Here is a 12,728-nt window from a genome sequence, read left to right as displayed (position 1 = left end):
CGAAGCGTACTTAAACAGAGGTATGACTGTACAACCCATTGTTCTTATAGTATGGTAAAAGGTAAAGCAGTGTTTCTCAACCTTTTTTGGGCCACGGCACACTTGTTCCGTGAAAAAAATCACAAGGCACACCACCATTAAAAAAGTTAAAAAATTTAACTCTGTGCCGCCCTATATTATAATTATGACTGTAAGAAACACTTGCCAAATATTGCTTTCTGGCGGGTCAGTGTTGTGTATTGGCGGCCGCCAGGCTCGTTTGCACTGAGCTTTGGGAAAGAGGAGAAGAAATATTGCTTTCCGGCGGGTGAGCGCTGCATATTGGCGTCCGCCAGGCTCGTTTGCACTGAGCTTTGGGAAAGAGGAGGAGAAATATTGCTTTCCGGCGGGTCAGTGTTGTTTATTGGCGGCCGCCAGGCACGTGACAATGCAAATCGCCCTTCTCGTCGCCGCACGCCGCGGTACACCAGCCAGCGTCTCGCGGCACACTAGTGTGCCGCGGAACAGCGGTTGAGAAACGCTGAGGTAAAGGACCCCATGACGGTTAAGACCAGTCAAAGGCGATTATGGGGTTGTGGCACTCATCTCGCTTCAGGCCGAGGGAGTCTGCATTTGTCCACAGACAGCTTTCCGGATCATGACTAAACCGCTTCTGGCGCAATGGGACAACGTGATGGAAACCAGAGTGCACTGCAGCAGTTTGGTCATCAGGTTGTAGAAGTCCATTTTTGCTCCTATTGGTAAGGGTAAAGTAAAGGGACCACTGACATTAGGTCCAGTCGTGACCGACTCTGGGGTTCCTGTGCTCATCTCCTGTTATTGGCCGAGGGAGCCGGTGTACAGCTCCCAGGTCATGTGGCCAGCATGACTAAGCCGCTTCTGGCGAACCAGAGCAGCACACGGAAACGCCGTTTACCTTCCCACCGGAGCGGTACCTATTTATCTACTTGCACTTTGAAGTGCTTTCGAACTGCTAGGTTGGCAGGAGCAGGGACCAAACAACGGGCGCTCACCCCATCATGGGGATTCGAACCCGCGTTCCTATTGGTAGATGGCAGCAAAAAACAAACAAACTCTGCAGCTCCTGTAACAAAATAGAAGTTAAAGGCTAGGCGAAGCAAAGTTGACATTCTATGCGCAGTGACTGACAGCTGGAAAGGTGTGCATGGCGCCAGTGGCCGAGCTTCATGCTCCAGCACGGGGGCGTGGCGGCGGAGAGCAGGCGGGGGCGGGGCTGGCGCGCGTCCTGGGGGCGGGGCGGGGAGCCCCATGGAAGCCCACCGGGACTCCTCTTCCTCCGCCAGTGCATGGGGGATCATCTGAGTGGAAGGGGCTTTGCTGGAACAATTTGTTGGCTTTAATTTAAAAATAATGGGTGAGTTGTAACATATAGACAGAATTTTCTAAATGTTTCTTCTCTTCATTCATGCCCATCATTTGAACAGGAGTCCCCTTTAAGAGGCTGGTCGTTGGCTGTGCTGGCGATTTCATGCCGGGCGGGAGAGATCCTGAGTCATTCACAGCCATGGCTGCTGCTGCTGCTGCTGGTGGTGATGCAAATCCCATCCAGGATCTCTGTCATGAAGCCACTTGCTCCATCTGCCTGGAATATTTCAAGGATCCAGTGATCATCTCAGGGTGTGGGCACAACTTCTGCCGAGCCTGCCTGACCCGGTACTGGGGGGAGTTGGAAACTGGGGGATCCTGTCCTCAGTGCAGATATACGGCTCAGCGAAACAGCGTCAAGCCAAACCGTCAGCTGGCAAATGTGGTAGAAATAGCCAGGAAGCTCAACCTCCAGGGGGGAAAGGGAGAAGGAAGAGAGCAGGGAGTCTGTGAGACGCCCCAGGAGCCCCAGAAACTCTCCTGCAAAGACCACAAACCCCTCATCTGTGTGGCATGTGATAAATCCAAGGAACATGGAAACAAGGTAGGAGAACTTCATTCTGGATCTTGGTGATTTGTGCGAATAGCTGTTGATCCTTTTTGGGAAGTTTTCTGAGGCTGCAGTTTACATTCTTGTGTTTTGGTATGTAAATAAGTGCATGGGGAAGCCTTAGACAGACAGACAGACAGACAGACAGATAGATAGATGAGAGATAGATAGATTCTTTCCCTCCCTGCTAGTTCCCAATTGGTGCCAGGGTTCCAAAGTACGAAGATCACAGGATGGTTCACAGCATGAAAATACAAAGCGAGAACACAAAATAAACAAGAACAAAAACAAACCAGTAACCCTCCAAGCCAAAGGCCTGGCTATAGAAGAACGTTCTTTTGTCTGGCTAGTGACAAGTGCCCTCTCTTCCACCATGTCTCGAAAAAATCATGTCACCCTTTCTTTTTTCACTCAATTCCTATCAGCAATAGAGAAACAGGGAGGTGGTGTAATGCCCTTGTGCTCTGTGGGGAACTGTGTTACAAAGATGTCTGCAAAAATGGCATGAAGGCTGGCAACATTAACCCCACCACCTGGGAATCCCTTGCAGACGATCGCAGAGCCTGAAGAGAGTCAGGTTGTGTACACCGGCTCCCTTGGCTAATAACGGGAGATGAGCACCGGAATCCCAGAGTCGGTCACGACTGGACCTAATGGTCAGGGAGGAGCGCAGAGAGAAGAAATGCCATGGTGCATTTGTAACAGCAAAACCGGACGCCTTCATCTGCCCCAGTTGCAACAAAACATGTCTCTCCCATATCAGTCTCTACAGCCACAGCTGGCGCTGTAACACTCCAACAGTTTGACTTCACCCCCGAAGGCGCACTCCTCCGTTGTTTCCCGAGACAGAGGGATGCCATCAACAACAAGCTCCCTCAACTGCTTTGGGTTGATCTCTCACCTGCTGCTGACTCCTTCCCACTTTTTAGCAGTCCTTCAGGGCTCTACCTGCAAACAGGGAAGTCTGTCGGGGTATCTCTCTGTATGTATGCATTTTGTGTTCTGTCTTTCCCTCTGTGCTGGGAATGCACTACTGAAGCAAAACTAGTGTCGGTTTCCCACAGGCATTTGGTTGGCCACTGTGAGAACAGGAGGCTGGCCTGATCCACTGGGCTGATCCAGCAGGCTCGTCTTATGTTCATAATTCTTACCTAATGGAAGAAGAAGAAATTCTTACCTGATGGTCAGTGTCTGTTTCCAGAGGCTGTAAGGCCTGAGTTATCCCCAGGCACTGGAAGGGATGGCAGGAAGCAAGCCTCTTTTCCACCTCCTCTCTCCTCTTTCTCACCCACCCATTTGAGCTCATATTTTCTCCTCAGGATCTGATCTGTACTCGCCTGGAGGTACTGAGAAAAGAGAGAGAGAAAATTCTGGGATACAAAGCTGACATGGAAAAAGAAAGCAGAGACCTGCTTGTAAGTGTTGCCTCATTTTCAACTACTGCTGCAAGGGGAACAAGCAGGGCCGTCTTAAGTATATTTGGCGCCCTGGCGCAGTGGTGCGGCGGATCCCTCCGGCGCCCCTGCCCCGCCCCGCCCCATTTCCCAGCGTGGCGGGCGGACGGGTGCAGTGCACAGCGCGGCTGCCAGGGGCACAGCTCCGCGGCGGGCGGGCGGGCACAGCTGCGCGGCGCCCCCCTGGCAGGCGGGCGCCCTGGTGCCCTGCACCACCCAGCCTGGCCGTAGAGCCGGCCCTGGGAACAAGTACTTAAATCAACAAATGTTATTCTTTTCTGGAGTAATATAAAATGAAGGCATCCCAAAAGTTCTTCTGTCCTGCTTTGCAGAGCTATCGGTTGTTTGGAATTGTCCTGGGGCACATCTACACTCGTCGTTTATAACGTTAAAATGTGTTATTAAAATGTGACACCAGAGCGAGCCTTCAATAATGGAAAATTGCAATTCAGGATTTGTTGTTGTTTAGTCATGTCTGACTCTTCGTGACCCCATGGACCAGAGCACGCCAGGCACTCCTGTCTTCAATTCAGGACTATAGAACGTTATTTTTTATTTATAAAAAGTTTAGCAGATCAATGTATATCCACCCCTGGTCTCCTGTAAAAATTCTTAATGAAAGGCCTTTCTAAGTTTGGGCTCTTGTAAATCTTTAGGAAACACCAACCCTCTTTAAGTGTTAAAGTAAATATGTGAGGGGGCTGAGGACCCTGGATTCCCGCCTCCCCCCTCAATGTGGAAGGCAGTACTTTTGTAGCAACACTTATGTCTGTGTAGGTTCCCATCCCATCACCAGCATTTACTGAAGTGCCTGAATAAGGCCTTATTGTTTTGATTGTGGTCTGTAGAATATCTGAGGTGCCCTTCCAGTGGAATTCTCCCCTGGAATCTTCAGATGAATGAAGGGCAATATGCATATTTAACAGATGATGATGATAATTCCCATAACCTACCTCTTGATGTTCTGCTTTTTCTCCTCTTTCCAAATGCTTCTTTTAGCTTTTAACAGAAATGGAAAAACAGAAGACGGTCGAAATGTTCAGACAATTACGGCAGTTTCTGGAAGAACAGGAGCAGGTTCTTCTGGCTCACATGGAAGAGGTGGAGATGGAGATTGCAAAGAATAGGGAGGAGCAACTGGCCAGGCTCTCCTGGAAACTCTCCTCTCTCGAAAGGATCATGCAGGAGATGGAAGAGAAACACCAGCAGCAGCAGCCAGCAAGTAATCTCCTGCAGGTCAGAAACAGCCTCGTCATGGAGAGGCACCTTGCACTGATTCCAAACCTTGGAGCGCTTGTTGTTTAGTCGTTTAGTCGTGTCCGACTCTTCGTGACCCCATGGACCATAGCACGCCAGGCACTCCTGTCTTGCACTGCCTCCCGCAGTTTGGTCAAACTCATGTTCGTAGCTTCGAGAACACTGTCCAACCATCTTGTCCTCTGTCGTCCCCTTCTCCTAGTGCCCTCAATCTTTCCCAACATCAGGGTCTTTTCCAAGGATTCTTCTCTTCTCATGAGGTGGCCAAAGTATTGGAGCCTCAGCTTCACGATCTGTCCTTCCAGGGAGCACTCAGGGCTGATTTCCTTAAGAATGGATAGGTTTGATCTTCTTGCAGTCCATGGGACTCTCAAGAGTCTCCTCCAGCACCATAATTCAAAAGCATCAATTCTTCGGCGATCAGCCTTCTTTATGGTGCGCTTAATTCACTTAAAAAAGCAGCGGAAAGGAAGTGGAGTCTGGAGCTGAGAGCCAGGTCTCTCATCAGAGTGAAGCAACATGCCTTGGTAGCAAACTCTCCTAGAGGCCTATGGGATGCCCGCTTCTCATTGCCAAGCGCCCACCACAGGAAGTGGCGGTAGTAGCTGGCTGGGCAAGGAAGCGTCAACAGCGGTGGAGGTTTCCCAAGAGCTGCTGAACCTCTCGCCACCTCCCTGCCACCACATCACCAGCACCACAACTACCCACACCCTCATATCTCCCCCATCACAGGCGCCGCTCCCGCCACAACAGCCACGTCCTTCCCTTTGGCCCCAGTGGCTGTGGCGGTCCTCTCCTCTCCTCACCCCCGAGGTGCCATCTTCCTCCTCTCCCTCTTGGGGGCAGCCCAGGGGTCGCCCCCCCATTCCCCCTGTTTTAAGTCAACCACCTTCCAAGTCATTAAAAGGGCACCACTTTCCTTGTTGACTTAATTACCTCATGTGGTTTCCCACCCAACCCCATGGGAAAGCAGGAAAAGCAGCAGCAACAACAACAACAACAACAAAAACTGCCCTCACATTTGGGGGAAATGACACCCCCAGTCCTTGTGTGGTGTGTGCTAGGCAGGCCAGAGGGCCAGAGTGAATCCTAGTCAGGGTCTGAGGCAGGGGTCCCCAAACTAAGGCCCGGGGGCTGGATGCGGCCCAATCGCCTTCTAAATCCGGCCCATGGGCGGTCTGGGAATCAGCATGTTTTTACATGAGTAGAATGTGTCCTTTTATTTAAAATGCATTTCTGGGTTATTTGTGGGGCATAGGAATTCATTCATTTATTTTTTTCAAAATATAGTTCGGGCCCCCCACAAGGTTTGAGGGACAGTGGACCGGCCCCCTGCTGAAAAAGTTTGCTTACCCCTGGTCTGAGGCATCTTCATAGCATGGCCTGAGGCAAGCACTGAATTCCTTCTCCTCTCTCTCTCTCTCTCTTTCCTTCTAGGGTGTTGGAAGAACCTTGCCGAGGTAGGTGGATCCCACTCACGGTGGATATCCTGCTACCACCAGTCACCCCCTCCCTTGCTTCCCTTACCTGTCACTATTTCCCTCCACTCTCAATTGCTAGGAGGGGAGACCTCACAAAAAAACCCCACACAATAAAACAGCTGTCTAAAGCAGGCACCCCCAAACTGCGGCCCTCCAGATGTTTTGGCCTACAATTCCCATGATCCCTAACAGGACCAGTGGTTGGGGGAGATGGGAATTGTAGTCCAAAACATCTGGAGGGCCGAAGTTTGGGGATGCCTGGTCTAAAGCAACATTGCCTTCTCTGTTTGCTCAACGTCTAGGTCCAAAGTCAACATGGGGGTCCCCTGGATGGGCTTTGGACAAATAATTTGATTTGGTTGTACTTCTGTGGAAGGTCCTGCTGGACCTCTGCTCTAAAACCAGTTTTCAAAATATATGTAGCTTGTCAAAGCCAAGGTCCCTCAAGAAACAAATATTTGAGCTTAACTGTCACCAAGAGGAAGCTGTTGGTCTCCATGAGCACACCTGTCTCACGAGGCATCCATGCGGTGGGGCTACTCACAAGGGGGTGGACTATATTCATGGTGTAATTTGCAACTTCAAGGTGCCACTCATGTTCAGGACGGAGGTTATAAGGAACACCTCAGTTTTGCCAACAGCAACCGCCATCTTTCTCTTCTCCACATCTCACTGGGGTGGGGGGAGGGTGTCAAATAGAGAAATAAACTGTGATGTGCTGTCATAACACAGTGAAGTTGGAGCAGAGATAGCCTGAGCAGGGTGGTAGTACATGACAAGTGTTCTTTCAGGGGAGTTGCAGAGACATGGGGTGGTCGTTTTGGCCCTCAGGTATCTAGCTTTAGAGTACAAACTGCTGCAGTGATGAAGAATCTCCTCCCCTCAGTGTCTCACTCCCCACCCTTGACTTTCTCGTTTTTTCTCCCTCCTCTCAATTCTTTTCCTTTGCCAAGAATTCTGTGTTTGTAGGAGTTAATATTGGTTTTTCTCCGCCAGGAGTGAGAAAATGGAGACACTTGTGAATCCAGCAGCCTTCCCTCCAGAGCTGAAGCAGAGAATCACAGAATTCCATTATAAAAATTCCTCTCTAGAGGAATTCATGAAGCAATTCAAAGGTAATGAAGAATGACTGAAAGGATTTTGTGCCGGGCCTTATTTGACTTCCAAAATTAATGTCTCGGGTTCTTATCATATTTTATTTTGTTCTTCCTACAGACAGCAGTAGCACCAGCAAAGCTTCCTTTTCAGGGGCCAAGACACCATTTTCACCCAGAATGCCTTATATACGTTGTTGTTCTGGGGCACTGAGGGAGGGGGGGAGAAATTGGGGCTGCCACAAATCAAGGCCGTTTGCACTAAGCATATAGCAAAGCCTAGGTATTCTGCTCCAACATGTGTCAGTTTACATTTACAAATAATCTCCTGTACCCACACTGAATTCCAATCCTCATAATAATTGCAAGCCCAGATAATCTTTAGACCTCCTTTCTGCCCATATTTCACTGTACAATACTGACATCTGCTAAAAAGAGCTTCAGAGGGAGCCACGTGAAACTTGTTTACATATCCTGACTTTTGCTATGAATGACTGCAACTTGCTATTTCAAGTTTCTGCATCCCGGAAAAGATCTCCCTCCATTCCCTTCCCGTCACGGGTTGCATTCCATTACAGAAAGATTTTGGGGCAAAATACCCACCCACCCCACTACATAGCAACAGAATCACAACCCCTATCCTAACTAATAAATCCTGGATGAGAACGAGAACCTGCGGAACGAGCAGTGAATACTGGGCAGTATCTTTACCATTCTTCATTTCCAAATTTTTAATACAGTGGTACCTTGGTTCTCGAACTTAATCCATTCCGGGAGTCCATTCAACTCCAGAAACCATTCGAAAACCAAAGTGTGGCTTCCGAGTCGCTGCAGGAGCTTCCTGCACTCAAGTGGAAGCCGTGTCGGATGTTGTTTCCAAAAAACGTCCGCAAACTGGAACACTTACTTCTGGTTTGCAGCAATCGGAAGCCAATTTGTTTGACAACTAAGCCATTCGAGAACCAAGGTACCACCACAGCTTATTTTATGCTGTTGGTGTTAAGTACACTTTGCCACTTCTGAGTTACACATTTTTAGTTAACTTTAATCTGTTCTCCCTATGCTTTTCTTGTTGTTAATTACGTGTTCCACTTTATATTTTACTCAAAAGAAGGAAACAAGATATGATTTGTTGCGAAGTGATTGTTCTTGTACAATATTTATTTCAGGTGCAACCTCGTAGAGCTTCTGATTTACCGTATAACCTATCTTTATTTTTCTCACAGACACTCTGTTAATGAGACAACAGTTTCAGAAAGGTAAATTTTCTATGGAGGATGACACTTGGGAAGGGAATGGAGACTGGTGTTTCGTTGGTGTCAAACAGATTTCGGAAACACCAACTGCTTTATTATCGTTATGAGCCCTATAGGGGTGTTTAGAGGGGATGTGGCAGAAAAGGAACTTACTGGCACAACATGTATCCAACTGTTGAGAAATGGTGATAAAGGAGATTTCTGGGGGGGAAATAGACCCCAAATTTTGTCCTTCATCAATTTGGATGGATTGAATATGGACTTAATATAAAAACAGCTTACAATCCAGCTCCATGTTGCTTTGCTGGATACTGTCTTCTCCCATCCCTGTGGATCAGCCATGACAAGTGGGTTGGACCATCCACTTACCACTCAGATGACTGACACTTGCTCCCGCAGAAGAGCTGAGTAAATGTTTTCTAGGTGGTTTTGCTTCTTGTATAAGACCGCTTGATGGACACAAGGGGCACATTATAAATATTTCGAATAAAGACAACAGAAACCCAATTCACTGAGATTTATTGTGGGCAGGTCTTGGAAGGAGGAAAGGAGAATCCCAGTCCTGGATGCAATGCAAGAAAATCCTGCTGATTTGAGGTGGATTGTGATTCCTGGGGTGTGTTATGTATCCAGATGCCTGTCTGTCTCTCAAACTGATTCCGCCTCTCCTCCTCTTTTCCTCTTCTCCCCCCGCCACCCCTCCACCTTTCAACAGCAAATATAACTATGGATCCAGACACAGCTCATCCTCTGCTCATCCTGTCTGAGGGTGGTAAAAAGGTGGAATGGGGAAACAGACAGCAAGAACTGCCCGACAACATTGAGAGATTCAACAAACTGACTTCGGTGCTGGGACGTGAGGGATTCACAGCAGGGAGACATTTCTGGGAAGTCATTCTGGGAGGGGAGGGAATGTGGGCTTTAGGGGTCTCCAGGAAGTCTGTGAGGAGAAAAGGCTTCTTTCCCTTCAGTCCCGAGAAAGGATTCTGGGCTGTAGGAAAGATTAATCATGGGTATTGCGTCTTGAACCCTCCTGATTACCTTCCTCTGAGTGGGGAGCCTGAGAGGATCCGAGTGACTCTGGACTATCAGGGGAAGCAAGTGTCTTTTTTCAATGCTGAAACAGGAGCCCTGATCTACACATTCATGGGAGCCTCATTCTCTGATGAGACCCTCCTTCCTGTGTTTTGGGTGAAAGAGAAAGCCTACCTCAGAATTGTGGGATAGCCAACCTCATATAACCAACATGCTTAAGTCTAATTAATGTACTAAGGCAGGCAGCCCTCCAGATGTTTTGGACTGCAATTCCTATCATCCCTGACCACTGGTCCTTTTAGCTAGGGATCATGGGAGTTGTAGGCCAAAACATCTGGAGAGCTGCAGTTTGGGGATGCCTGTACTAAGGGGTTAATGTGATAGAGTAAGCTGTCCTGCCAGGCTTAGCTAGGGCACTCCTTCGGAAGAAGATAGGCCAATCAAAGCCTTTATTCAACATCAGTCTACCCGAGAAGCTCAATGTGTAAGGTCAGAGCAGGTTGCTGCAGCTCAGGCCGCATGGCTGTTAGAATCATCTCTTGAGTTCCTATACCAATAATTTAGGAGCTTTCACCATTGTAACAAAGCCAGGTTTTACCGCCTGTGTTTTCTGACTGATGTATGGAAAAACACATGAACCTGACCTCTGAAGAGTTTGTAAGTAAACCAATTTTTAACTTACCAGACGTGTGGCCTTTTTCTATGCTAGGGGAAGAGGGGAACTTTAGAAGGAACTTAGAATGACATATTGTAAAGGTCTAACAACCTATATTTCCATGCTTTACTTTGCAGCAAATTTTGCAGTTTTAAATCTCTGCTGGGAGATAACTCCCCAAAGAGTACTTGCCCCAGACTTGGACCTTAGCATCCAGGAACTCTCCTCTTATTTTTCCTTGCCAGCCAGCAATGATTACTTAAGGAGACCCAAGATATCTACTAGGCTTAGATGGAGTTTCTGTCCAGATCAGAATGAATGATAAAATCAAACATTTGCCAAGAGCGTGCGCACACACACACGCACACACGTGCACACACATATATAATGGGGGGATACAAAGATTAATGTCAAACATATTTTTATCAAAATGAAAAAAAAAAAACCTAAATAAGAACACAGACCCAGAAAGAGATAAGAAGAGAAAAAGATGAAGGAAAAAGGAAAGAGGAAAAAGAGAACTTGCGGTTCATCATCTGTCAGCTATATACAGAAAATTATTCTACACATCCACTCCAAGAAATCACCCCAAAATCCACTTTCTATAAGCCAACATTATTTTCAGTCCTCAAACCCAGTTATCATAAGTTTGTTTTCTTTGTCACGCAAAAAGTCTATGGCATTTCCAATCTTTAGTAAATGTGGACAATGATTTAAATACATCATTTTTGCTAAGTCCAATAATTTTAACCACCATTCCTCCATGGTAGTTAATGTTGAATTTTTCCATCTTTGTGCATATGAAAGTCTCACCACTGTGATCATATATTGAAATAAGGTTCAATAATCTTGCATTTGCTAAGAGCGTTTTTGACAGCTTTGTATAGCATCTTGGGAGAGGATTGGTTCCAGTAACAATAATGTAATAACAAAAATGGGCTTTGCTTTTTCATTCCCTTTTGTGGAGCTCCTTTTGCTTAGTTCTTAAAGAGATGGCAGTGGTTTTAAAAGTCACAAATAACCTCCCCCGTCCCTAGGGCACGGCCTCTAGCCTATGAATTTCAACGTTGGTTTTATTTCCCCACCCCGTCTCTCCCAATAAGACTTCCATTAGCTGTTAAAGATGCACACAGTGTCACAAAATTGTAGAATTTGAAGGGACCCCAAGGGTTATCTAGCCCAACCCCCTGCAATGCAGGAATCTCAGCTAAATCGTCCATGACAAATGGCCATCCAACCTCTGCTTTAAAACCTCCAATGAAAGAGTGTCTTTATGAATGGAGGAGCTGTGAACCTCTGGAGTTCCACCTGCTGATGTAATTCAATGAGTTCATATCATTCACAAGGGCTTAGCTCAGTTTAGCTTATTGTACAGGGTGTCTTCCATATATATGGAATATATATATATATATATATATATATATATATATATATATATATATATATATATATGGAATAGTGAACCAGTTGGACGACTTTAAAAGATTAGGCCAATTCATGAAGGAGGCTCTGGGTGTTTTCCTCCTGCATTTTGAGACAAGTTTTTTTTCCCTGCTTCTCTCTCACCCCTCACTCAGTTCCCCCCAAAATGAGGCTCTTTTTCTAATACAGTGATACCTCAGGTTACAAATGCTTCAGGTTACAGAAATAGTACCTCGGGTTAAGAACTTTGCTTCAGGATGAGAACAGAAATCATGCTCTGGTGGTGCGGCGACTGCAGGAGGCCCCATTAGCTAAAGTGGTGCTTCAGGTTAAGAACAGTTTCAGGTTAGGAACGGACCTCCAGAACGAATTAAGGTACCACTGTAGGTTGAAGTGCTCCCCCGACACAGAATAATGTTACCACCAAATTTACTCTTAATTCTACCTAGCACACTAGTTTTGTTTTAAATACTGAGTTTAGTTTCAATATTGTGGCCTATAGGAACAGGAATTGTGAAGTTGGCTTCCCAATTCTTGCTCAGCTCCTGGTGTTCAGTAGGTGGCCTTGGGCTACCCACTCTTCTCATATGGTTGTTGCAACACTAAATTGGGATAGGAGCATTCATGGCTTCTCCCCTCCCAGAGTTTGGCAGAGGAAGAATAAGACCAGACCGACATTTTTGTGAGGTGGAAGTGTGACACAAAAACCATGCAAAGAGAACCCTTTTTTTAAATGTAAGTAAACATCTGTACACATTTAAAACATCACCAAAACATGTTTATTATACATTATGCAAAGGAGTAATCAGAGGTTCTCTCTGCAGGTAAATATCTGGATCTGCTCAGCTGTGGTTCACCTGTTAGAAATCTATGAAACTGTTGCTGGCACCAAAAAATACCCATTTCGCAGGGGAAAAACCAGTACTGCTCACCGCCCCCAAGGCAAAATATTCATATATAACCCCCCCCCCCGAACAAATAAAACACGGACCAAAATAGCTAATGCTCCCTGCCGAAACAAGAAACCTCCCCAACCAACCCAAGACATTTTTAAAAAAATGAAAATCAGGAGGGACATCCAGGGACCCACAGCAGCCATGCTGGGGGCCCAGTAGGGATGTATTCTCCCACTGTGAAA

General features: G+C 46.9%; 1 protein-coding gene across 1 annotated transcript; it reads left to right on the top strand.

Annotated features, from left to right (window-relative positions):
* The first annotated feature begins 1,249 nt into the window (after positions 1–1,249).
* LOC118080988 (zinc finger protein RFP-like) lies at positions 1,250–10,194 on the top strand. The gene is made up of 7 exons (XM_035107072.3): positions 1,250–1,930; positions 3,256–3,351; positions 4,390–4,626; positions 6,085–6,107; positions 7,125–7,243; positions 8,449–8,481; positions 9,194–10,194. Exons 1-7 carry the CDS (start codon positions 1,490–1,492, stop codon positions 9,703–9,705), a joined length of 1,461 nt encoding a protein of 486 aa, XP_034962963.3. The 5' UTR covers positions 1,250–1,489; the 3' UTR covers positions 9,706–10,194.
* Positions 10,195–12,728: the final 2,534 nt, after the last annotated feature.

The sequence above is a fragment of the Zootoca vivipara genome, chromosome 2, assembly GCF_965207765.1.
Source record: "Zootoca vivipara chromosome 2, rZooViv2.hap1.1, whole genome shotgun sequence".
Taxonomy (NCBI): Eukaryota; Metazoa; Chordata; class Lepidosauria; order Squamata; family Lacertidae; genus Zootoca; species Zootoca vivipara.
Note: the sequence above shows the minus strand (reverse complement) of the source record. Positions and strands in the feature narration are given on the sequence as shown.

Excerpts from the sequence above, each read along its gene's own strand:
- LOC118080988 (XM_035107072.3), top strand. The coding sequence starts at position 1,490 with ATGCCGGGCGGGAGAGATCCTGAGTCATTCACAGCCATGGCTGCTGCT. Across the intron at positions 6,108-7,124 it reads GTTGGAAGAACCTTGCCGAG|GAGTGAGAAAATGGAGACAC; the intron begins GTAGGTGGATCC and ends TTTCTCCGCCAG. Across the intron at positions 8,482-9,193 it reads GAGACAACAGTTTCAGAAAG|CAAATATAACTATGGATCCA; the intron begins GTAAATTTTCTA and ends ACCTTTCAACAG.